General features: G+C 30.4%; 1 protein-coding gene across 1 annotated transcript in view; it reads right to left on the minus strand.

Moving 5' to 3' along the window:
• Positions 1 to 25,473, minus strand: part of LOC113367618 (SET and MYND domain-containing protein 4) — a 37,532-nt gene continuing 12,059 nt past the window's right edge. Inside the window, exons 3-14 of the mRNA XM_026609208.1 lie at positions 13,857 to 14,074; positions 11,672 to 11,843; positions 10,550 to 10,774; positions 8,582 to 8,740; positions 7,905 to 8,124; positions 6,104 to 6,225; positions 4,469 to 4,711; positions 3,904 to 4,015; positions 3,730 to 3,819; positions 3,045 to 3,257; positions 1,470 to 1,629; positions 1 to 262 (exon numbers count right to left, since the gene is read on the minus strand). Coding sequence (XP_026464993.1) covers positions 32 to 262; positions 1,470 to 1,629; positions 3,045 to 3,257; positions 3,730 to 3,819; positions 3,904 to 4,015; positions 4,469 to 4,711; positions 6,104 to 6,225; positions 7,905 to 8,124; positions 8,582 to 8,740; positions 10,550 to 10,774; positions 11,672 to 11,843; positions 13,857 to 14,074 — 2,165 coding nt within the window. The 3' untranslated portion in view covers positions 1 to 31. The remainder of the gene's footprint in view (positions 263 to 1,469; positions 1,630 to 3,044; positions 3,258 to 3,729; positions 3,820 to 3,903; positions 4,016 to 4,468; positions 4,712 to 6,103; positions 6,226 to 7,904; positions 8,125 to 8,581; positions 8,741 to 10,549; positions 10,775 to 11,671; positions 11,844 to 13,856; positions 14,075 to 25,473) is intronic.

Genomic DNA, 25,473 nt, shown 5'->3' on the forward strand with positions numbered 1-25,473 from the left:
TTTGTTCTTCTACCAAATATTATTCTTTTTTTTAGTCGATTTCAGTGATGGTACACGTCGGAGCCACTCTAGGCATGACATCTTCTTCGATGATATTTTGATTATTAGATTTTGGATTTCTGAAAGTATTTCCAGTGCAGGCCATGCAGGATCTGAGGGCCTCTTGAGCGACATGGGTGTCCTTGTGCGGCCCTGAAGCCACCAAGTGGAATCTGTCCAGGGCCGAACAGAATAGCGAGATTGCTTCTTGGCCATTTTCTTCCTAGAAGGTAATAAAAAAAAAAATAAAAAATTCTCTAGTAGTATTTTTTTTATGAATTTAAATAGAAAATTTAAAGAAGTTTGCAATTACTTTATTAAATTCAGTTAGGATTTGTAGATGTTCTGAGACTGAATTAAATTTTTTTTTGTGGTTATTTTACTTATTGTTAGTTGTTGATGCAAATCATGGATTTAAAACCACTGGAGTACATAACTTTATACAAAATAGTTAATATAAAAAATGAAGTGTACTAGCAAATGAAATTGCAAAACTTTCTAACAATGTATAATACTTTATATGGTTTCTTTAGAGAAATATCAAATAGTGTGGATAGTTCTATACTGCAGGCTAAACCGTAAAAGATACGAAAAAAAATTATTTAGACAAAAGATGCGGATAAAATTACGAATAAAATGGTATATAAATGGTTAAGTGTGTTCATACAACTTTCTCGAGATTTTCCAATTTTCCCTAATTTTCACGACGGCAACTCGCCTGCAGGCCACACTGTGCAGAATTCGAAGTTGCGATATATGGAAAATAAACTAAGAATTTTGAGACTTTTCTAACGATGTATAATACTTTATATGTTTTCTTTACAGAAATATCGAATCGTGAAGTGTGTTGCTTCATCCTAACCGCACTTTGGATTTCAACAAGTGAATAATCACACAGATTGCCCTCTACAAGCCAAACCGTAAAATATGCAAAAAATTTCATTTGGACTAAAGATGCAGAATAAAATTACGAATAAAATGATATATAAATCTTAAAGTATCTTCATATAATTTCTTCGAGATTTTTCAGTTTTCCCTGATTGATATATTTTCTTAAATATTTTTCTATTGGTTGCAGAAATATTACGCCAGTGTTATGCTAAATTCTGAATAAAATCATCAGAAGTCATATTATACCCATAGATGGACTTCTAAATATAATTTACAGTTATTCGATAGTATTAGAAATGTTGTAACCTTTGTAGAAAATAATTCAGTTTGTCAGTGTGTTTATAAAAGTGCAAGTGAAAACATTGGTTGTGTAATCTCGTGGTAGAAGAAGCCTTTGACTATTTTTACTATTGGCTGAAGCATTTTGTCAAGTAAGTCGAATTTTGTTATATAATTTATTATATATATATATGTATATATAAATATGTATATTTATATATATATATATATATATATATATAGAAAATATAATTTCTTACCTCCATCAATTGGGCGGCGTCCTGATATTTTTGTTGACATTCCAATAATTCTAACATTTCGTCCTTCAAAACTACATTTTTTTTGCAACCGGTGCATCTGACTGGTTTATGTGGATCTGATGGCTTTTGAAGTAATTTTGTACATCGTGGACTTGGACACCTATTAATAAAAAGAATGAACTTAATTATCTTATATAGATAATGATTTAAATTACACTCATTTTATATGGCGAAAAGGGAATTTCATCCAATTTGTATAAGTTGATACAAACATTTTGCTTCCATATTAGAGTTTCATCTTTTGACTGATATTTCTTTTGTTTTATTTATAAATTTTATTTGGTTGATAAAAGTTAAATAAAATATTCCAGTTCTCTGAATACAAATTTTATCTTTGGTCGAAAATTACTGCACCGATTCATTTGATAAAACTTAATAATGATGATTAGTTCTGTTCGGTGATCTTTCCTTTTCTATGGAACTAACAGACTAATAAAACAAAATTGTGTTGTGTTTTGCAAGAGATCCTGAATCGTGCTGATTACTTTTTGGGCCTAATACGTTATAATCAACTGTAAATTTCTTTCATAACTTTTACCCTCCGACGGTCGGCGTGGTCTGGCCAGACTTTTTTCGACTTCAATTAAAAAAAAATACTTCTAGTAATCCTATCGGCTTGAAATTTCTCGACATTTCCTAAAATTTCACTAGCTGTCGATCAATGATCAAAATCAGGACGAAAAAATGTACAGAAGGATAATTATAAGGATATTAACTTTTTTATACTTCGAACGGTCGGAATGATCTGTCTAGACCCCACCCATACATTTTGTAAAAAATATACGCTTTTTGATATATTGAACCAGTTGTTTTTTTTCATGGTATTTTCTATTCAAACTGCGTTGTATATATTCTTTGCTATGTGTTGTAACATGAATGTTAGTATTTTCGTGACGAGAGTTGCTTGAAAACCTACCAAACTTATTGGTAATCGCAAACACTGAAAATCGGATGAGTAATGCACACATTATCAACAATTTTTCTACCCGTACTGCGTTCGAAATTTTTTTTTTGGCAAACCTGTATATGAAACTATATTTTCACTTTGAGTTTTACAGCTCATTTCAAAGGCGACGCACCTCATTTCGTTTTCATTTGAATTTCACATTCATTTCAAAGGCGCCGAAAAAGAATAAATATTATTTTTCATTGATATAAAACAGAAAAATTAACAAAGAAAGCAACGATTTTTTTATATTTTTTGATTTTTTTATGTAATATATAATGTAATATTTTTATTATAAGCAAGCTCAACACACGCAGAAGACGGTAAGAAAAAGAAAAAATCAAAACTATAAATATTTACTACTAATAATCGTTAATATATAAGACACCAAAAACTCATCTATCTCATATGAATGCATGTAAAATGAATGGTGGTCCAGCCAGACCACACCGACTGTTCAAAGGTGAAAAAATATCCGACCGACGGAGGGTTAATATATCAGAAAGATTTCAATCCTTATCACTAATTTGAATATTTTTAGACGGAGAGATATTAATTTTTGTCGTCACCTTATTCTTGCATTGTTGTCCATATTTTTGAACGTCGGCCAATCTTCTTGACAAGCTTGGCAGGAACATTTAAACCAGTAACGTGACCCTAAATTTCGTTGTCTTTCGGCTAGGGTCCTTTTTGTAAAAATTGGGCCATAGTTTTCGGAAATCATTTCACCGGCAGCAATAGGACGAACACATCGTAAAACTATGCGATCTCCGATAAAGTATCTGAAATAAAAAAAAATCACTACTTTAATTATTAAATTACTTGATCTATTTAAGATTTCATAACCAATAGAAATTGAATGCATTTATAAGGAATACCTCAGGTTTATTATTCTAACGGAATTTTAAGGAAATTTTAAATATTACAAGTGTATGAGAAAATTGGTTGAAATTTTGAAAAATAAGCTGTGAGTGATGGTTATCAGTAAAAGTGCGCCATTAATCACGTGATCGAAATTTTAGGGATTTTCGGACCCGTCATGATATTTAAAATTAACCCCTTTACCCCACCAAACATCACGTGAAGTTTGAAAATTTTGATAAGTTTAAGTAAGTTTGAAAAAATAATTACAATGAAAATATTTTTTGAGGACATCAATACTTTCTTTTTTAACAAAAATATTTAAATTTGTTTAATAAATTATCTCGCCTATACATATTTCATATTAGGCTATTTTTTCATATTTTTTCTTACCTTATAACAGATGGATAACAATCATGATTGAAAAGCGATCCAGTTGAGTAAACTGCAACGCCAATCGAAATTGGTTTTGAACCGGTGAATCTACAAAAATAAATTTCAAAATCACGTTTCAACAATATTGAATATAAATTTGTGAATATAATTTTGCAAATAAAATTAATTTACATGTGATCCGGTCCCAAACGTGTTTCATACATCTCATGCGCGTTGAACTGCAACATTTGCAGTAGATGCACTAATGTTGCAGCTATTTGGATTTGTTCATCTGTGAAATTTACTGCAAAATACCAATAATATTAAAAAATTATTGCAACTAAAATTAGACAGAAACTATATTAACACGTTAATAGACAGTAAAAAAATCAGCAAGGTACAAAAATTGATAATTTTTGGGTTGTGATTTCCGAAATTTGATTAAACACTGTTTATTAGGATAGTCAAGTCAGATTATCATATTATAATTGTTATATACGATGAATGCTTTAGTATCCACGTCAAGTATTACTCTTGAATTTTACGCAATGTGCTTGCCAAGATAAGATCAAACAAAAATACATAAGGAAACAGTTAGTCTTCACCTTGACAGGAATAATAACTACAAAAACGTACGGTTACATAACAATAAATTCAAAAATCTTGACTTTAAAATTTGAATGCTATAGCATCCACGTCATATTACATCACAATAAAGATGAATGCTCAAAATGAAGGACAAAATCGTTTCCATTACCTTGTTTAGTTTTATTGTCCGATTCCTCTTGCCCGAAGAATCCCGAACGTTTCAGACACGTGGTCAAAAAAAGGGCCATCAAGGCCCTCATGGCGTAGTCTTTGGGGGCCCTTCGGTCTCTGTGCGTACATAATTTACTAAAAATCCCCGAATCGCCGGTTAGTGAACCAAGGGCCTTACTTGGTGTTTGGTGTTGGCAAACTAATCTTAGGGCCAAGTGGCATAGGATACTCATTCCGGAACCTGGGGCAAATGACACAAAACATATGTTAGTTAACACTTTCGGGACGGCACCGATTTCAAAACAATCTACTTTACCGACTGTAAGCTTGATTTCATTGGGTATGTTATGCAATTTGTTTGATAAAAATGTGTGATCATTGAAGGACATACATTTATAATATTAATTTATTTTTGATCATTTTATGAAGAATCGCGACGTTCCAAACAATTTCCAAAATGCATAGCTGGTTGATTTTGACATGTTTTACAATAAAATGTGTTTCGTTGCCTTACTCTGGTGCTTTTCTGTCAGAACAACAATACAATCCCTTTTTCTTTCACTCGCATTTAGAATATGCCACTGATTAGTCAGTATATTTGTCCATTTTTTTTGTTGTCGTAATGGTTTGTTTTTTTCTATTATATTGTCTAATAATTCATTTGTAAAATATAAAGTAAAATAATCTATCGGATGTCTTATATTACTTGGTATTTGTAGTCGGGGTGTTTGTTGATGTATGTCAAACTCGATTATTGAAGGAGAATTGGCACATTCGCTAATGTCTTCCCGCTCTTCATTTAATTTGTCGAACTTCTTCTTCTTTTTGTTGGTTGGATAATATCATCATCACATTCATCGCTATCATCGGTGCGAATAGTAATTTCGTAAAATTTGTCTGTATGAATGTCTATTTGAAACTCATCTTCACTACTGCTTAATTCACAAAATTCACCTGTCGTTTTGCCATATTTGAAAGCGCTCGGTCGTTTTAAATATTAAAATGAATACTATATAGCAAAGAAAAAGGCTAAATATACTACTAAAATAACTTAAAAATATTTTCAAAATACAATACTGTTTATCACTGCTATATGTAATTTATTCAACTTGTCGATGCAACTGAGTCATTGTTTATAAAATAGCCTGTGCCTCACAGAGTTTGTTTGTCCACTCAGGTGGACAGCCGTCACCAAAGTGTTAAATGTGATTGACTGAATGAACTTAATGATGATTGAATATACTCGACATGGAGAAGTGGTCAAATTTTGTGTATTGACGGGTATATTTGTCATGCATGTAAGAGAGTGGACTATTTACTGTTTTGACTCGAAATTTTTGAGTTCCCAAATTTTAGGATGTTTAGATTTTTTTGGAAGTTGTAAGTTGTTTTGTGAATTGTTGTTTTTATTAGTATCTATTTATTGTTACAATTTCGGTAATCCTAATTACATTCTGTAAAAGCTCTTTTCACTTGAAAATATATTCTTATCTAAATTTCCTAGAAAAAACCTGAGCCTAATGTCTCTACTGCCTCAGGAAGTCAAGCCGCCCCTAGCTCTAACCACTTATCCACGGAAAAGAGCCTTCGTCTTTAATGTACAATTATTTTGTTAGTTTTTATATAAACTTACCAAATAATAAATCTAAATAATGGCATTCGTATCGATGATAAGTTTCCAGTGATTTGTCACGACATTTTGTTGAACAAAATGCAACTGCTGCACAGTCTGTACATCCTATAGGAGCTTGTAATCTGCAAAATTGATAAAATCTCAAATATATTATAAACATAAAATATATAAATATCTGAAGCGATTAAATAGAGCGTCAGATCTATTATTTCTTTGCATTTATCAAAAATCTATGAAACACTCTCTGTTAATTTCTCCTTATTAAGCAGGTAGGAGTGAGGAATTTCGCACAGGTACAACTTAATTTGTCGTAAGGTCTGCGACTTTTGAAATTAAAACTAATAACAAAAGCAAAAAAAACTAACATTTATTAAATGATCACTAAATAGAATTACTAAGGAAAAAAAATCAGGATTATATTGTCGACGTAATAGGCTTACAATTAAACCAGAAAAACCAGTGGTGTATGGCAAATTGCTCGAACTTCCCGTACCGTAACGAAATGTTCGAAGAATACTGAATGTATTCAAATAGATTATTGTTAATATTGTAACATTGTCTAATATTTTTAACTTTTTTTGTTATTACAGAATATTCGAGCAAAAATTGATTTTTTATATAAAATTCGAAAGCCGATTAAAACCGGTTTTTTAGTAAAATTAAAATTCGAAAACCGGTTTTCTGAAATGCCGGTTTTTGTATAAACCCTAGTGTCGACTACCATATTTGTAACTATAACAAAGTCAGTCGAGACAGACTTATAAATAAAATAATTATCCATTTCAAAGAAACTTGAGAAATGTTTCAGTAGTTTTTTATAGCATTATCAAACTAGCTGTAAGTGGAATTCTGTCTTAAGGCAATTAGGGCATCGTGCCTTAAGGCAAATTGCTGGAACTTCCCGCACTAAAAACTATTATTTTTTTTAAAAACGATTAACATTTTTGAAAAAAAAATCACTTCGAAAAAATAAGATTTTTGAGAAACTATAAATTGGACAAAAAATTACTCTTTTTTGAAAAAAAAAAAATTTTTTTTTTTTAAAAAAAAAATTTTTTTTTAATTTTTTTCTTTTTTGAAAAAAAATTTTTTTCTTTATTTTGACATATTTTGGAAGATCTGAACTTGTTTTTCAAAGCAATCGTACTGCTTTAACTGCATAGAGACAAAATATAAAGCGCGTAAGCGCGGCGTCGCTGTCTAACGGGTAAACATTGATACGGAACCCATAGGAAAATAAACAAAATTTATACTTATTGTTAAAATCTCTATAAAATATCTGAAAATTTGATGTGCATATGTCTAATGATCATTTTTGACCGCCAAATGGCATTTTTTTTTACTTTTTTCGTTAGATCAATTCTTTACCTTGTCAATACAAGTAAAATGTTTTTTGAATTATTAAAATCGGACGCTCCGTTCTCTTAAAAACTGAGTTACCGTTTTCGGCACTTTTTGCCCCGTATCTCCGGAACGCCTAGACGTGCCTTTGCCAAAAACTAATCAGCACGTCTCCTTATCAATACGAATCGAATGTTTTTTGACTTATTCAAATCGGTTGATCGGTGTTCCCGAAATCGTCCACGAAAATTTGTATCCGTACATATACACACACACACACACACACACATACATCCATTTTTTCTAAGGTATGCCAAAATGTTCAGAAACCTCTGAAACGTAAAGATAAATAAAAATTTCCATTTTCAATTTTTTTGCGATTACTATAACTTACCCTACGGGAAGTTAAAAATGTCATTTGGCAGACCTTTTATAAATTTCAAATATCAGTTACCTTTACCTTTCGAAGCAATGATAGCAGTGCGTTCCGTATTTGTCATGAGAAAGACATGCCCCAAGGGGCGATTCTACAAGAACGGTATCGCCCGTCTTCAGAGGCTTCGTGGCGACCACGTATCGTCCGGCGCTCCCAGGGTCTTCTCTGACTCCCATATTAGCGCAGGCCCCCGAGAGGGATGCGTGTTTACCGCCGGACAAAGGGGGCAACTGCGTTGTAGAATCTGAAATGTAATAAAGTCACACTGGTATTAAATAGAAATTACTTCAATTGTAATTTTTTCCGCACTCCATAGAGGCGCCACTAACTTTAGCATGGAAATTTATTCCTAGGTTTCATTCTGGATAATATCTTATATATAAAAATAAAGCTCTTGATCAAATGATCCGGTAAAACTCGAAAACGGCTAAACCGATTTGGCCAGTCTTAGTCTTGAAAAATTCGTGCCAATCCAGGGATGGTCGGAACGGTGAGATATTATTTCAAATCCGCGTAGAAACTTTACATTTTTAATTTGAATTTTTTTGTAGAAGCCTAATTTAAATAAAACAATGGACGGTGGCTAATACGTGAAATGTCAAACGTTTTTGACAGATGATGTTCAATTATGTTTAATAGGATGTTTTACGTGAATATTATTTATGTTCACATTGTAGTAATTATTGTAGTATTTATTTTACCTCCAATTTTTAACTTCTTGTCAGGCTGTTCTTTTTCCATCATCTCCAATTCAAGAAGATCTAGTTCTAGGCGAGCCAATGCTTCTTGATCAACAATTTCTTCCAACATTCGTTTGGAAAGACCAAATGAAACTCTTGCTCGGGCGTACTCACCAATAACTGAAATAAAATCATGGTTTGAAATTTTTTTTTTTAATTTTATTTACAAATGTGTTGAATCCAAGAATTTTTTCGCTTATTTTTCGCTAACACATTTGCGGACAGTAGAAGTACTAAAATTGTTATTCACTTTATTAACTTCCCGTAGGGTAAGTTATTGTAATGGGCCAAAAATCGAAATTGAAATTTTTTACATTTCTCGACGTTTTGATGGTTTCTGAACGTTTTGGCATACCTCAGAAAAAATGGATGTGTGTGTATGTGTGTGTGTGTGTATGTATGTATGGATACAATTTTTCGTCCACGTTTTCGGGCGCACGGATCAACCGATTTAAATGGTTAAAAAAACATTCGATTTCTATTGATAGGGAGATGTGCTTATTAGGCAAATGCAGGTCTAGCAGTTACAGAGATAAAGAGCAAAGAGTGCAGAAAATATAAATTGAGTTTTTGAGAGAATGAAGCATCCGATTCGAATGATCTAAAAAATATTCAATTAGTAATGATTTGGAGAAGTGTTTGTCAGTTTTTGGCCAAGTCAGGCCCAGCCATTTTGGAGATACAAGGCTAAATGTGCAAAAAATGGCAGTTTTTGAGATAATCAAGCGTCAGATTTAAATGATTCAAAGAACTTTTGAACGTTTTAACAAAATAATTGATTTAGAAAAAAAAAATGTATTAAATTTTTTTTTAATTTTTTTTTTCAAAAAAAATTTTTTTTTTGTATATCGAAAATAATTCAGATTTTATTTTCAATTCTGACTAAAGTTCTAATATACTTTAAACAAATGATTTCAACTTTGCAATTCAGTTTATATAATTCTTATAAATATTACACAATGTTACAATATTCATAACTAGCTGTACCCGTTCACGCTTTGCCGTGATTTAGTTTAAATTAGAAAGGTGAACAAAGATGTACATTTAGTTTAACGTTACTGCTATCTGTTCAACAATTTACCTATTCAACAATTTGTCTACTAATTTACCTATAAACCCGTTTATCAATCTACCATTTTATCGGCCTACAAATTTACCTGTCATTCCATTCCACATGTCTACCAATTAACCTGTCAACCTGTTTATTTGTATATTCTACTGTATATTTGCCTATCTACCAGTTTTTCTCTCTACTATTTTACCCGTCCACCAGTTTACCATTATAAATTCTCTAATTCACCTTATTTATTTACGCATTATAAAACAATCAAAACTCATATTGATTCTACGTTTTAGTTAGAAAACGTTTGTATTTGGAAAAGAAAGGGCTGTTTTTAGGCTTTTCCCGGCAATTAATTGATTTTTTCTTGTCGTAAGAACCATCCTGGGACTTCAACAAGCATTAAAAAAAAAAGAATTGGCCAAATTGGTCCAGGCGTTGTTGAGTTATGCGCTTACCAACACATTTTGCTATTCATTTTTATATTATAGATAATCTATTTGAAAACATTTAATATTCCTCGATCATTTTAGGCACGATGCCATACACCACTAGTTTTATTTATAAATTGTTGTGATATTAAAAATTTCAAAAGACCTTCAATAAGAATAGTTGGATTATCATAATACAAGCGTTATATACGATGAATGCTATAGTATCCACGTCAACTATTTACTACTATTTTGTGCAATGTGCTTGCGCAAGCTAATTACCGTTCAAAAATCTACAGAATCAGTTAGTCATTGTGTTGACAAGTATAATAATTACAAAACAACGTCAGGTTATATATAATCAAATGTCATTCTGTTGAATGCTATAGCATTCACGACCGCGAATGTGTTAAATATGTTTTGAGTCTTTTTTTTCACCTGTGTAACATTTTCCCATACGTCTATACATTTCTCCTTTCTGAGTTGATGGCAGACCTGTCTTCATAGCTTCTTGTAGATCTGATATTGCCAAAATTGCTGGAACACATTTTTTTGGGGTTTCACATAAAATGGCTTCGTTTTCTGGTAAGGCACTTAGGGCACTCGCCCTGCACCATAAAGCTAAGGGAAGACTTAGACCGGCGTCTATAGAATTATCCGCTCCTAAGAAATAAATTAAAAATAATTTTTTAGTAATAATTATTACTATTAAATAATATTTTTAATATATTTCTTAATTATTAATTAACAAACCCGTCGAACTCCATTTCGCCACCAGATGGTTTCGTGAGAAAGATGAAGAAATTTTTTGTTTGTTTTATATTCTAAAAGGAAAAATTTGATTTCATTACACAACAGTAATGAATTTATTTCGATTACAAAAATGAAGTGTTTTTTAGTTGAACTTCTCTAAGTAAATAAAAGTGAATCCGCAAATTATCCGTTTCATTGAAGTGCCCTTTGGTAAACCACATTTTTTGTTTTTTGGTCTGACGTTAACACAAACAATGCGGATGGTTTCCCAACTCGTGAACAGGCAGCAACGTATAACTGCCCATGTGAAAAACAATGATTTTCTAAATAATCTATTTGAAAATTATTCCGCAAACACTAAGCGATTGGCCTTGCGACTTGTTATCGCGAACGCAAGGCGAACTGGAAATTGCAATCGTTTGAAGTCAAACGAAAGACCAGTCGGAATCATTGGTATGTCACCAAATCGCCAGAAATTTTTGATTGAATAATAAAATTCAGTGCGTGTACATCATTGTTCTTTGCGGCAAGAATTGATCGTTGACTTAACCAAGCATAATTCTGATAATTCTCACTAAAGTTATTACTCGAATATTTAATTACGGTGCGTGAAGTTCCAGCAATTTGCATTGAGGTACGATGTCATGCACCACTAATTTTCTTAGCTATAAACCTTGCGGGGCCCGAGATATTTCCAACGAATGCAAAATTGTCGAAATCGGTTTGTGCGTTTTGGAGTTATATCGTCAGGAAGGAAAACCCGACTTATTTTTACATATATGTAGATTATAAGATTTTTTCAATTACCTGAAATCGGTGCCCTAAGTACAGCTTGACTATATAGGGCAACTGCCTTCCTCGGACTTCCCGCCCTTAGGGCCAAATCTCCTTGAAGGCGCTTTTCTCGGGACACCGCGGCGTCTTTACCGCGGTATAGGGCGACAACCCGCCCTAAGGTGTCGAGGACAGCTTTCGAAGACTAAAAAAAGCAAAAACTTAAATTTCAAATTGTATCCAAGCATATCTACTTATTTTAGATGCATTGGAAAAAATTACTTTATTCCAAGACTTAATTTTTTTATTTCCCCCGTCGGTTGTAATAAGTTTTCACTGTTTGTGAGACCTATATATTGTGTTCTAGAAATATATCTGCGTTAATAAAAGCACAAAAGTAAACCTGGTAGGAAACAATTTGCGCAAAATCAACAAACGGAACGATTCGTCCGGCGGGAGTACCAGATTGTTTCATTACTCTGAACATGTGTAACACAATTGTGGAACATAGTACATAAAAAATTTAAAATACCTATTAAATAGTAAAACGAACTACGGGAACCAGTATTTTATGTGTAAAATTAATAATATAATTTGACGTAAAAGAATAAAATAATCTAAGAAGGAGTTATTACACAATAGTTAAGTTCAAGTATGAACTTAATTAATTTCATCATTTTCTGTACAATTCTTACATATATATTTCTTATACATTCATCATATATATACTATCTCTTCTTATATCCTAATCTTCCATTCAATTTTCTTTCATCAATTCCATTCAATTTTCATTCTTCTTCTTGTTTCCCAATATGTTCTTCTCATCTTCTGAACTAAACTTCTTTTTTCCTTCTTACTTCTAATACAATTTTTTCTTGTATTCCCTTCACAAGGCAAATATAAATATTAATAAAAAATACATCCACATATGTGTATATTGATATATATCTTTTTCTAACAATAATTTTTTTGCTACTCAATTTTATTTTTTATTTTCTATTTCTTTAGTTTTTAATTTTCTATATTTATATATCTTTCTTTACTTTTATCTGGTACATAATCCATTCCTTTTTATTAAAAAACTATTTTGCTTAATATTCTTGTTCTCCAACATTAATAGTGTTACTCTATATAAAAAAATGTTTTTGACAGAAAAAACCTGATGATAGAACGTATCTAGTTCCGAAACGTCGTAATTATATTATATTTATATATATATATATATATATATATATATGTATATATGTATATATATATATATATATATATATATATATGCATATATCCTCGTATATTATACAATTTGTTATTTAATTACAAATTTAATAAAAACGTGAAAACTTTTTATTTTTGTGTAATAATTACACAATATTTTTTTTCGGTGTGCAATTTTTAATTAGAAATTGTTTTCCAAAGTCTTTTTCCTTATATTAAAAAATAAGAAACGTGCTCTGTTATAATAAAAAAAGTTTATTGGTTCAGAAGCTTTCTCAGAAAAATGTACAGGGAAATTGTGTAATGAAATATATGTATATATATATATATATATATATATATATAATATAGTATTGGATTTGTAAATATTGTGTTGAGCTTCGAACGAAGAATCCAATGGTAATAAAAACCGAAAAGTTTTTTAAATAGATTTTTAATTATTATCGACGTTTTGAAACCAATAAGTAAAGAAATATGATTCGGACTAAATATAAATAAATAAAAGTAATATATTTAAAAGAAAATATAAATTATTGGATATTTATAAAATTGATAAATTTATTAAAGATAGGAAATTTTACAAAAATATTAATAAATGCATGAGTTATGTAATAAAATTTTGAAATGATTGCAAAATTAAACAAATTCTTAAAGAGTTCGTGAATAATCAATTATTCGGGAAAATAATTCTGTTTTTTGCTTAATTATTTCATATTTTTTTAATTTTATTAGTAACCACAAATTTTTATTTTTTCTTAAGAAAATTGGTTTTGGTTTGCTTATTTCTAATCAAGATCGTGTTTTTTGAAATTTGTCCTGAAAATGGAACGTATCTAGTTCCGAAACGTCGACAGTAAATAAATAAAAAAATGTTTTTTAAAAAAACTTTTTTGTTTTTTTATTACTTTTTGGATTCTTTGTTTGAAGCTCTAGAAAATATTTACAAATCCAAGACTCTACCATCTGTTATATATATATATATTTTTTTTTTCTAGATTTTTACCTTCTTGTCACTAAGCAAACTTTTAATTCTCTGTTCATCACTTTCCGAATTTGCAAATTTTTTCTGCAACCACTTTTCACCAACAGTGTTCAACACATGATCGACATAATCGAAAAAGAATCCTTTCTTTGTACTCTGTATTGTTGCAGCACTACACGTGTCCGTGTAGAAAGGATCTAAATTCCAATCCATGGTTTCGAAAATAAATTTTAAATTATCTAAAAAATAAAAAAAAAATGAAAATTATTAGAACAAGTTGTAATTGTACATTTTACTTTGAAACTAAATTGAAAAGAATAATTGAATTATAATTTATGATTACTATATTTTGGGGATGAAATATGAAAATTGTTATATAGTTCAAGATGTCTAGGGTAATTTGTACATAAATTTACTTAAAATTGATCATTTGTTTGTCAATTATACGTTTGTGAAACTTTAAAAGAAGATAAAAGTTAATAAAGATTTACAATAGTTAAATTCTCAACAAGTCACATTCTAAATAATTTGTGAATAAAATATAGAATTTTCCTATGCTAAACCTTACTCACAAATAATTTCAATCAATAAATAATCCTTTACTATTAATATTGTTTCATAACCTCACTTCCAAATTTTGTGGTCACAAACACAAAACACAATCCGGTTTCGAAACCAAATCACAATTGCATTTCAATTTATTAATTTGGTTTTAAATTAAATATAACTAGTAAATATATTTATTAATTAATTAAAAATATCAAATACTCATAAAATGTTTTAAATTTATAATTGTGTACTGAAACTACTATTGTGTCGAGATTTCGGAGTCTGTAATACTCTCGAAGGACCGAAATAGATTTAACACATGGAGCTGTGGAAATAATTTTACCGGTTGCTTTAAATAGATCAGTTTATAAAAATGAAATGCAATTCGACCAGATTTTTTTTAATATTATTGTTTTAACATAATCGGAACTTATTGAAACTATTATTAATAACTACATCAGTTTTCTGGATGGCAGCCCAAAGAAGTTGTCCCATAGTCATCACTTTGTGATGAATTTTATTGTCACAATTTTTGTAACACTTATGAATTTTTTATTGATGCACAAATTCTGAATAAAGGATATTTTTACACATTGTTTACATTTTCTACTAGTTTACATATGTAACTACTATATTACTTTCTTAACTTCCCGAAGGAGAAGTTTACGTTTCCATCAAAAAATCAGATCAAATCAGATAATTTTATGTTTTCTCGACGTTTTAAGCTATTCCGAATCGAATGAAACCAAATTTTTTGCCTTAAATATATGTTTTCTCAAAAACGACTGGACCGATTTCAAAAATTAAAAGCCATTCGATGTATCTCTATGAGGACTAGCGTTTATCAATTTTGCGCGACAATCAGCCTAACCGTTTTTTTGTAAAAAGCAGAAAAGTGAAAAAAATTTCGTCCACGTTTTAGCTCGCAATTCTGAGTTGATTTTGAAAATTCAAAAACCGTTCGAAAGGTATTGGTAAAGATCGGCCGAAAAAAATCGATGATTTATATTATTATTTTTTTGACGGTAGATACCATAGTCTTATAGATCATACTAAAATATTACGGTCCTACGACAAGTCGTTTAATTTTATAAAATTGTCAAAGTTTGCAAAAATTAGTGTCGTTTTTTTGGCGTTTGTCAAAGTTACAACTTTCATCGACGATTGCTCAAAACGCCATTTTGATGTGGATTATTTTTTGTTAGTTTTGTGCAGCTATCGGCCGAGCCATTTCTTTGTAAATTGGAAAAACGGAAAAAGGTGTTTAACTTTTCGTCCACATTTAAGCTAATACTACAGAATCGATTTAAAAAAATCAAGAACTGTGCGAAAGATATTATTTGAGAATGATACTGATTAGTTTTAGGTGAAAATCTACCGAGCCGTTTTCTTGTAATTAACTGTTGAAAAAAAATTTAAGCCCATTTTTATGGAACTTTTTTTGGCGATATATCGTGGTCTTATAGAACTTACTGAAATATTGCGGCCTTACGACAAGTAGTTTAATTTTAAAAAATCATCAAAATTTGAGAAAATGAGTAGATCTTCTGACATTTGTTAAAATTAAAATTTGACGTTTTACTTGGTATAACGATAGAGTACTTGGTCTTAATGAACATACTAAACCATTAAAGTCCTACGAAAACTGGTTCTATTATAAAAATTATTGATGTTTGAAAATTTGCTTTTAGAAAATACTCCGAGTTAACGTGTCCACTTGGAATATTTTTAATCACTCATAAATTAATTTATTTGTTATTGATTAAGTCGATTATTTATACATATCGGGAAATTCATGTAACTTGTTATACCTATATTTTATACCTCCTAAGATATGTATTGAAACCGACCCAATATCTGTATGTGAACATAATGTTTTATGCATGGCGTCTACGACGACAAATATTGTAATCCGATGCCTGAGACAATTTTGATTAATGCATTCAATTTGGCTAATGGCATGTCCCACTGTGTAAAACTCAAACCAGAGATCGTTTGCTAAAATCTTCAACTTATCATTATTATTATCAACCTAAGTATTATTATTATATAGAGTATCGATATCAGAGTAATGGAGCGATCATGTGAGAGGAAAGTTGGCGGAGCACTCGCCCAAATTAGAACGGAAATTTTCTTCAGAGGCTTTTTTAGTGATTAATTTTTGAGGTAATTTTTTAGAGGAAACATTATACACTTTTCTGGTATTATTTTCTGTTCTAATTCTAAATTATTTTTTAAACTAGTTGGTATTGGTATTTAGCCTTGAATCAAGTTACATTAACTTCCCGATATGTGTAAATAATCGAAACAATCAATAAAAAAAAATTAATTTATGAGTGATTAAAAGTATTCCGAGAGGATTTATTACACCTAATTGAATCGTAAACTCGGAGTATTTTCTAAGAGCAAATTTTCAAAAATCAACCATTTTTATAATTGAACCGGTTTTCGTAAGACTTTAATGGTTTAGTTTATGTTCATTAAGTACTCTCTCGTTATACCAAGTAAATCGTCTAATTTTAATTTTAACAAACTTCAAAAAACTACTCATTTTCTCAAACTTTGAATTTTTAAAATTAAACTACTTGTCGTAAGGCCGTAATATTTCAGTAAGTTCTATAAGACCATGATATATCGCCAAAAAAGTTCCATAAAAATCGGCTTAAATTTTTTTTGAACAGTTAATTACAAGAAAATGGCTCGGTAGATTTTAACCTAAAACTAATCAGTATTATTTCCAACTAATATCTTTCGAACAGTTTTTGATTTTTTAAAATCGGTTCGGTAGGATGAGCTTAAATGTGGACGAAAATTTAACACTTTTTTTCAAATTACAAAGAAACGGTTTGGCAGATCGTCTCACAAAACGGACAAACTATAGGGCTTATTGAGATTCATCGAATGGCTTTTAAATTTCTGAAATCGGTTCAGGCGTTTTTGAGCAAACGTTTATGAACGGTCTAATTTTGACAAATGCCAAAAAACGATACCAATTTTTGCAAACTTTGACGAATATTTAAAGCTAAACGAGTTGTCGTAGGGCGGTGATATTTTAGTATGATCTAGAAGTCTATGGTATCTACCGTCAAAATAATAAAAATCGTCGAATTTTTTTTTTTAATTTTATTACAAGAAAAACTAATCAGCACGATTCCCAACCAATATCTATCGAACGGTTTTTGAATTTTCAAAATCGATTCAGAATTGCGGGCTAAAACGTGGACGATTTTTTTTTTTACTTTTCTGCGATTTCGCAAAACTCAAAAACCCTAGTCGTCATCGAGATACATCAAATGGCTTTTAAATTTTTGAAACCGGTTCAGCCGTTTTTGAAAAAACGTTGATCTACAGCAAAAAAATCTGTTCACATACACACACACACACACTTTTTTCAAATTTGGTCTCATTCGATTCAGAATGGCTTGAAACCTCCAGGAGAAAACACAAAATTAGCGAATCTGATTTTTTGATGAAAACATAAACTTCTCCTTCGGGAAGTTAATTATTGGCAAACTAATCAAGTATTTTTCAACCCGACTGATTTTTCTAATTCCTTTTTATATTTCACAAAAATATATTATTAATATTTTCATTTGTCCGAAAGCAATCAATGTTGGAAGCAAATAATAATAACAGAATCTGATGAATGGAGAGTAGATGAAATCTACTCCGTTTTTTTCTCTGATTCATTGTAGATTGTTTTATTTCATTTTTATTTAGCTCCAGGATATAAAACGTGGTGTTTACAATCAGAATATTTGTAAAGTATTGTATTTCGTTCGTTATTTTTCATCATCTTCATGTTGGATTTAATTTTCTCTTCTTGGAGGGATTGATGATGGAGTTTTTATTTGTATATTACTTGTGGAAATGGAGGAGATATTGATAAGAATATTTTCATTAAAAAGTATTATGTATGGGAAATTCTACGTAGCTTTATCGAAAAGTCTATTTCCTAAGGAAATAAAAAGAATTCGATTCTGGTGTACGAAGTATCAAGAATTAGTAAATCGGATTTTTTTGGGAAGATAATTAATAGTGAATAATCCATTCTATTTGTATGAAAAAGATTTCAAGTAATTGTATCAGGTTTATAACGCTAAAGATCATATTTTCAGATATAAATCCATTTAATCTTTTATACGAACGTTAAGGACATAATCTTTCCCATGGACATCCTTATTCCTTCGGGTCCTTGAAGGATATTATTATACTAATGCGGTATTTATAATGTGCAGTCCAAAGCTTATTAACAGACAGAAGAAATATAATATTTTCTAATCTTTATATATACATAATGTATATACATATATATATATATATATATATATATATAATTATCATAATTGATATCAATTAATACATCAATGATAATAAAATTATTACGATGGCATATAATTTGCTCTATGTTCTTTTATGTTCATGATGACATTAAAATGATATTGATTGCATAAAACAATGTGAATCTGTTTTAATGAAAATAGAAAGCTTTTCGAAATAATACGAAATGCAATTAGAATTATGTCATAAAAATCATTTTGTGGTCACATGTTTTCATATTAACTAAATACTGTAATTGATGTTCGATTTAGAAATATGTTATAACAATATTTTATATAATATATAAATAAAGACAGATAATGTTGATATGTAAAAATAATAGAACGATTGAAAAGTTAGTGTTTTTTATAAAATAATTAGTATTTTTTGTAACACCCCAAATGTAAAATTTTTTGTCCAAATTTTATTTATTTTACTTACTAATTTTATTAACTTCCCGAAGGAGAAGTTTATGTTATCAACAAAAAATCCGATTCGCTAATTTTATGTTTTCTCGAAGTTTCAAGCCATTCTGAATCGAATGAGACCAAATTTGGAAAAAGTATGTGTGTGTGTGTGTGTGTGAACAAATTTTTTGTCGTAAATCGACGTTTTCTCAAAAACGGCTGGACCGATTTCAAAAATTAAAACGCCATTCGATTTATCTCGATGAGGACTATTGTTTGACAGTTTTGTGCGACGATTGGCTAACCGTTCGAAAGATATTGGTTGGGAATCGTGCTGATTAGTTTTTGGTAGAGATCGGCCGAGCCGTTTTCTTGTAATAAGGTGTTAAAATTTTTTTTTTCGTCGATTTTTATTATTATTTTTTTGACGGTAGATACCATAGTCTTCTAGATCATACTAAAATACTACGGCCTTACTCGTTTACGACAACTCGTTTAGCTTTAAAAATTCGTCAAAGTTTGCAAAAATTAGTATGGTCTTTTTGGCATTTGTCAAAATTAGAACTTTTATCGACGTTTGCTCAAAAACGCCTAAACCGATTTCAGAAATTTAAAAACCATTTGATGCATCTCTATGAGGATTATCGTTTCTCGGTTTTGTGCGACAATTGGCCGAGCCGTTTCTTTGTAATTTGAAAAAAGTGTTAAACTTTTCGTCCACATTTAAGCTCATATTACCGAATCGATTTTAAAAAATCAAAAACTGTTCGAAAGATATAAGTTGGGAAAAATACTGATTAGTTTTAGGTGAAAATCTACCGAGCCGTTTTCTTGTAATTAACTGTTGAAAAAAAATTTAAACCGATTTTTATGGAATTTTTTTGGCGATAGAAATCATGGTCTTAGTAGTTTAATTTTAAAAATTCATCAAAGTTTGGGAAAATTAGTAGGTTTTTTGACATTTGTTAAAATTAAAATTAGACGATTTACTTGGTATAACCATAGAGTACTTGGTCTTAATGAACATGCTAAGCAATTAAAGTCCTACAAAAAACTGGTTCAATTATAAAAATTATTGATTTTTGAAAATTTGCTTTTAGAAAATACTCCGGGCCAAAGTGTTCGTTCGTTTTCAATTTTGTGTAATAAATCCACTCGGATTACTTTTAATGACTCATAAATTAATTTATTTTTTATTGATTAAATCGATTATTTAAATATATCGGGAAGTTTATGTAACTTGCCTCAAGGAAAAATACCAAACCAACTAGTTTAGTTTAGGTTCAGTTTTATCTTATAGAATACATTTTAAAGAAAAAAAATTATATACGAACCAAGAAGTAATTAAATTAACACAAAATAACAATTAATATATTATATTAATTTCCGGAATAATATAAGAAACCATTTGAAACCATTTTAAAGCGTTTTGTATGTAAGATTTACTTCAACAAAGTTACAAAAAATGAACAGAACTTCAATATTTCTCCAAAAAAGCCCATCAATTTGGTAATTTTTATTTTATACATGATACACCAATAAAAATATTATTGAGGCGCCTTCGAAGAAGTTTGATTAGAAAACGAATAACATTCTATGCCATAGAAAATTATCTAGATCAGGATCAATCCTTAAAATGAATTGCTGTGACAATTTTTTGTATTCAAAATTTTGACATTCTGAAAAATTTGCCGCTCCCCAAATTGTGCCGCCCTAGGCCCGGGCATATGGAGTAATCCAGCACTGGCCTTGGCTATGTACCTACATTTTGGATTTAAAAACAACTAACGTAAAAGAAAATCTCACGTAAGACCTATTTTGCTCATATCGGCAAAAAATTAATCCATTTAAATATTTACTTTCACCAAAATCTTTTCAAATTCAACACCTCCGTCTTCGACAAACACCTTACAGGCGCAAGAGGTCTCCCTGCGCGTCCTGTGCGCACCGGCGCCAGCACCAGTATTGCCAGGTCCACCATAGAGAAAAACTGTAGATAGGCCAGAAAAAAACTGTAGAAAACTGTAGATTTAAATTGAAAAATTGTAAATCTACAGTTTTATCATTAAATGATGGTAATATTATATAGTTTTAATAGAATATTTATAGCAACTAACAAAATATAAGATTAGTGGTATTTTTCAAAAAAAAAGTTGAAAGCAATAATGATCTCTAACGGTTTTGTTATATTCATTCATCCCAAACATCGTTACCTATCAAAAAGCGATAATTTTTGAATATAGGTTTTTCATCGTAGCTTACACAATATATTGTATACTTCATTTATTATTTATTAATTTTCCGTAGGGTAAGTTTTTGTAATGGGCCGAAAATCGGAATTGAAAATTTCTACATTTCTCGACGTTATAAAGGTTTCTGAACATTTTGGCATACTTCAAAAAAATTGATGTGTTTGTGTATATGTGTATGTATGTATGAATACAATTTTTCGTCCACGTTTTCGGGCGTACGAATCAACCGATTTGAATGGTTCAAAAAGCATTCGATTCCTATTGATAAGGATATGTGCTGATTAGTTTTTGGCAAAGGCATGTCCAGCAGTTACGGAGATAAAGAGCAAAGAGTGCAAAAAATAGAAATCGAGTTTTTGAGAGAACGGAGCATCCGATTTGAATGATCTAAAAGCATTCAATTAGTAATGATTGGGAAAAGTGTTTATTAGTTTTTAGCAAAGGCAGGCCCAGCCATTTCGAAGATACGAAGCTAAATGTACAAAAAATGACAATTTTTGAGAGAACTAAGCGTCCGATTTATATGATTCAAAGAACTTTCTGCTTGTCTTGAGAAAATAATTGATTTTAGAAAAAAAAAATTTGTTTCAATTTTTTTTTTTTTTTATTTTCTGTATATCGAAAATAATTCAGATTTTATTTTTAATTCTGACTATAGTTCTAATATACTTTAAACAAATAATTTCAACTTTGCAATTCAGTTTATATAATTCTTATAAATATTAGACAATGTTACAATATTAATAATAATCTACTTGAAAACATTCCGTATTCCTCGAACATTTCGTTACGGTACGGGAAGTTCTAGCAATTTGCCTTAAGGCACGATGCCATACACCACTAGTTCAAATTCAACACCTCCGTCTTCGACAAACACCCAACAGGCGCAAGAGGTCCTCTTGCGCGTCCTGTGCGCACCGGCGCCGGCACCGGCACCGGCACAGATGTCTCTGTGTCTCTCCTTCCTCGAGCGTTGCCGGCACGAAGGCACGAGTACGAAGTGTCAGTTCGGCAAGCGGAATCGGCCGTCGGAATCGGAATCGCGTCAGTTGCTAATCGCGCGCCACCAGTGACGGTAGTACTCATGCTGGTCTCGTGAATCGGGATCGGGATCATGCCGCATGCGAAATTAATTTAGTGAAAACTGAAAACTTATGGGAAGAAAATTATAATAGTAATAGAATATTTATTGAAAGAAAATAAATAACATACATATATTTGTGAAGTATTATGTACTTGTGAAAAAAAGTTTAAACAATGTGAGTGGTATTAAGGATTATCCAATATTTGTTATACAAGTGAGTGCTGGTTGTGTTATAATTTTGTTTTATTCATGTAAATTTTATCAACTTCCCGTAGGGTAAGTTATAGTAATCGCAAAAAAATCGAAAATGAAATTTTTTATATATCTACGTTTCAAAGGTTTCTGAACATTCTGGAATACTTTAGAAAAAATGGATATGTGTGTGTGCGTGTGTGTGTGCGGATACAAATTTTCATTGACGATTTCGGGAACACCGATCAACCGATTCAAGTAATTTAAAAAACATTCGATTCGTATTGACAAGGAGACGTGCTGATTAGTTTTTGACGAAAGCAGGTCTATCCACTTCGAAGATACCTGGCAAAAAGTGCCAAACACGGTAACACGGTTTTTAAGAGAACGGAGCTTCCGATTTTAGTAATTCAAAAAAAAAATCACTTGTATTGACAAGATGAAAAATTGATCAAATTTTCATAAGGACAGGTCTAGCGGTTTCGGAGATCTAATTAAAAAAGTAGAAAAAAATGCCATTTGGCGGTCAAAAATGGTCATTAGACATATGCACATCAAATTATCAGTTACTTTATAGAGATTTTAACAATAAGTATAAGTTTTGTTTACATTCCTATGGGTTCCGTACCAATGTTTATCCGTTAAACGGCGACGCGGCGCTTACGCGCTTCGATATTTCGCCTCTATGCAGTTAAAGCAGTACGATTGCTTTGAAAAAAAAATTCAGAATTTCCAAAATATGCCAAAATATAGAAAATATTTTCTTTCATAAAAAATAATTTTTTTTCCAAAAAAAAGTAATTTTTAGTCGAATTTATAGTTCCTCAGAAATCTAATTTTTTTTAAGTAAATTTTTTTCAACAGTGTTAATTTAAAAAAAAAATAATAATTTTTGGTACGGATAGTTCCAGCAATTTGCCTTAAGGCACGATGCCATGCGCCCCACTAGTTACCTGTTATTTTGTTCCAAAATATCCATGTTATACGAAAATTCAGGTTCAGGATTTCAACTGAGTTCCTTTAATCTTATTGTTAGATAAATTTAAATTGCACATTGCCACTCTTTCCTTTGACGCATATACTCGTCATTAAGAAGTCATATTGACATGTATATACGTCATACGTATAAAACAGTTATTGTTGTAATGGGCCGAAAATCGGAATTAAATTTTTTTACATTTCTCGACGTTTTGAAGGTTTCTGAACGTTTTGGCATACCTCAGAAAAAATGGATGTGTGTGTGTGTATGTATGTATGGATACAATTTTTCGTCCACGTTTTCGGACGTACGAATCAACTGATTTGAATGATTGAAAAAGCATTCGATTTCTATTGATAAGACAACGTGCTGATTAGTTTTTGGCAAAGGCAGGCCAGCCGTTACGGAGATACGGAGTGAAAAATGATTTACCTTAAGGCACAATGCCATGCACTACTAGTTAGTTTAAATGTAATTAAATTAATAGTCTTAAGTACAATAAAAAAACTGAACTTAAAAAATAACCAGCACGTGTTTTTTTTTTGTATCGAAGTTTTGTTTGTAATTAATATGTAGTAGTTGTGATCACATACAAATTTCTATAATTCTGAATAAATTTCAAAAGCAAATTGTCATCGTTAACACTCGTGACGAAAATACGCGTCACGCATTTACACAAAATTTTGCAACTTATTGCATGACGAGTATATTCGTCAAATATTGTTAGTTAAATATTGTTTAAAATTCTAAATTTTTGGGAATATTCTAAAACAGAATATAATATTAAAAACGTGTTTTTTTGTAGTAACCAAGTAATATTTGTAATACATACTAATATTTATTAGTAGTCCAAAGCCAAATTTCTTTAATATTTAATTTAATATAAGTACTAAATGATCTTTGTTTCATAAGCATGACAAACACGTCAATAAACAAAATTCTGCCACTAATTAAAAAATTGTCGTTGTTTTATACACATGACGAATATACACGTCAATACACAAAATTCCGCATGACGACTATATTCGTCAATCCCAGTTAACTAGTTAAATGCTAGTTAAATTCTAAACTTGAAATTTCGGACGCATGTCAAACATGCACGTCAAACTAAATTTCGTCCCATATCAGAAAATTGTCACCGTTTTATACATATGACGAACATACACGACAAGAAAAAAAATCCGTCAAGCAAAAAAAACAATATAAATTTTGGCACGTGTTTTTTTAGTAACCAAGTAATTTGGTATTTAATTGAAAGATGTACTAGTTGTAATTGAACTGAGAGTTCTATAATATTAGATGAATGTAAATAGCAAACTAGTGGGGTGCATGGCATCGTGCTTTAAGCCATATTGCTGGAACTTCCCGTACCGTAACGAAATCTTATCAAGGAATATTAAATGTTTTCAAATAGATTATTATAAATACTGTAACATTGTCTAATATTTATAAGAATTATATCAACTGAATTGCAAAGTTGAAATTATTTGTTTAAGTATATTAGAATTTTAGTTATAATTAAAAATAAAATCGGAATTATTTTCGATATACAAGAAAAATTGACAATTGACAATTTGCTATTTAAATTTGTTTAATATTATAGAAATTTGAGTTCAATTACAACTAGTACATCTTTCAATTAAATACCAAATTACTTGGTTACTACAAAAAAACACGTTTTTAATATTATATTCTGTTTTAGAATATTCCCAAAAATTTAGAATTTTAAACAATATTTAACTAACTATATTTGACGAATATACTCGTCATGCAATAAGTTCCGAAATTTTGTGTAAATGCGTGACGCGTATTTTCGTCACGAGTGTTAACTATGACAATTTGCTTTTAAAATTTA

Source organism: Ctenocephalides felis, unplaced genomic scaffold, assembly GCF_003426905.1.
Source record: "Ctenocephalides felis isolate EL2017-DRISC unplaced genomic scaffold, ASM342690v1 CF-g0.4_SCAFFOLD_01170, whole genome shotgun sequence".
NCBI lineage: Eukaryota > Metazoa > Arthropoda > Insecta > Siphonaptera > Pulicidae > Ctenocephalides > Ctenocephalides felis.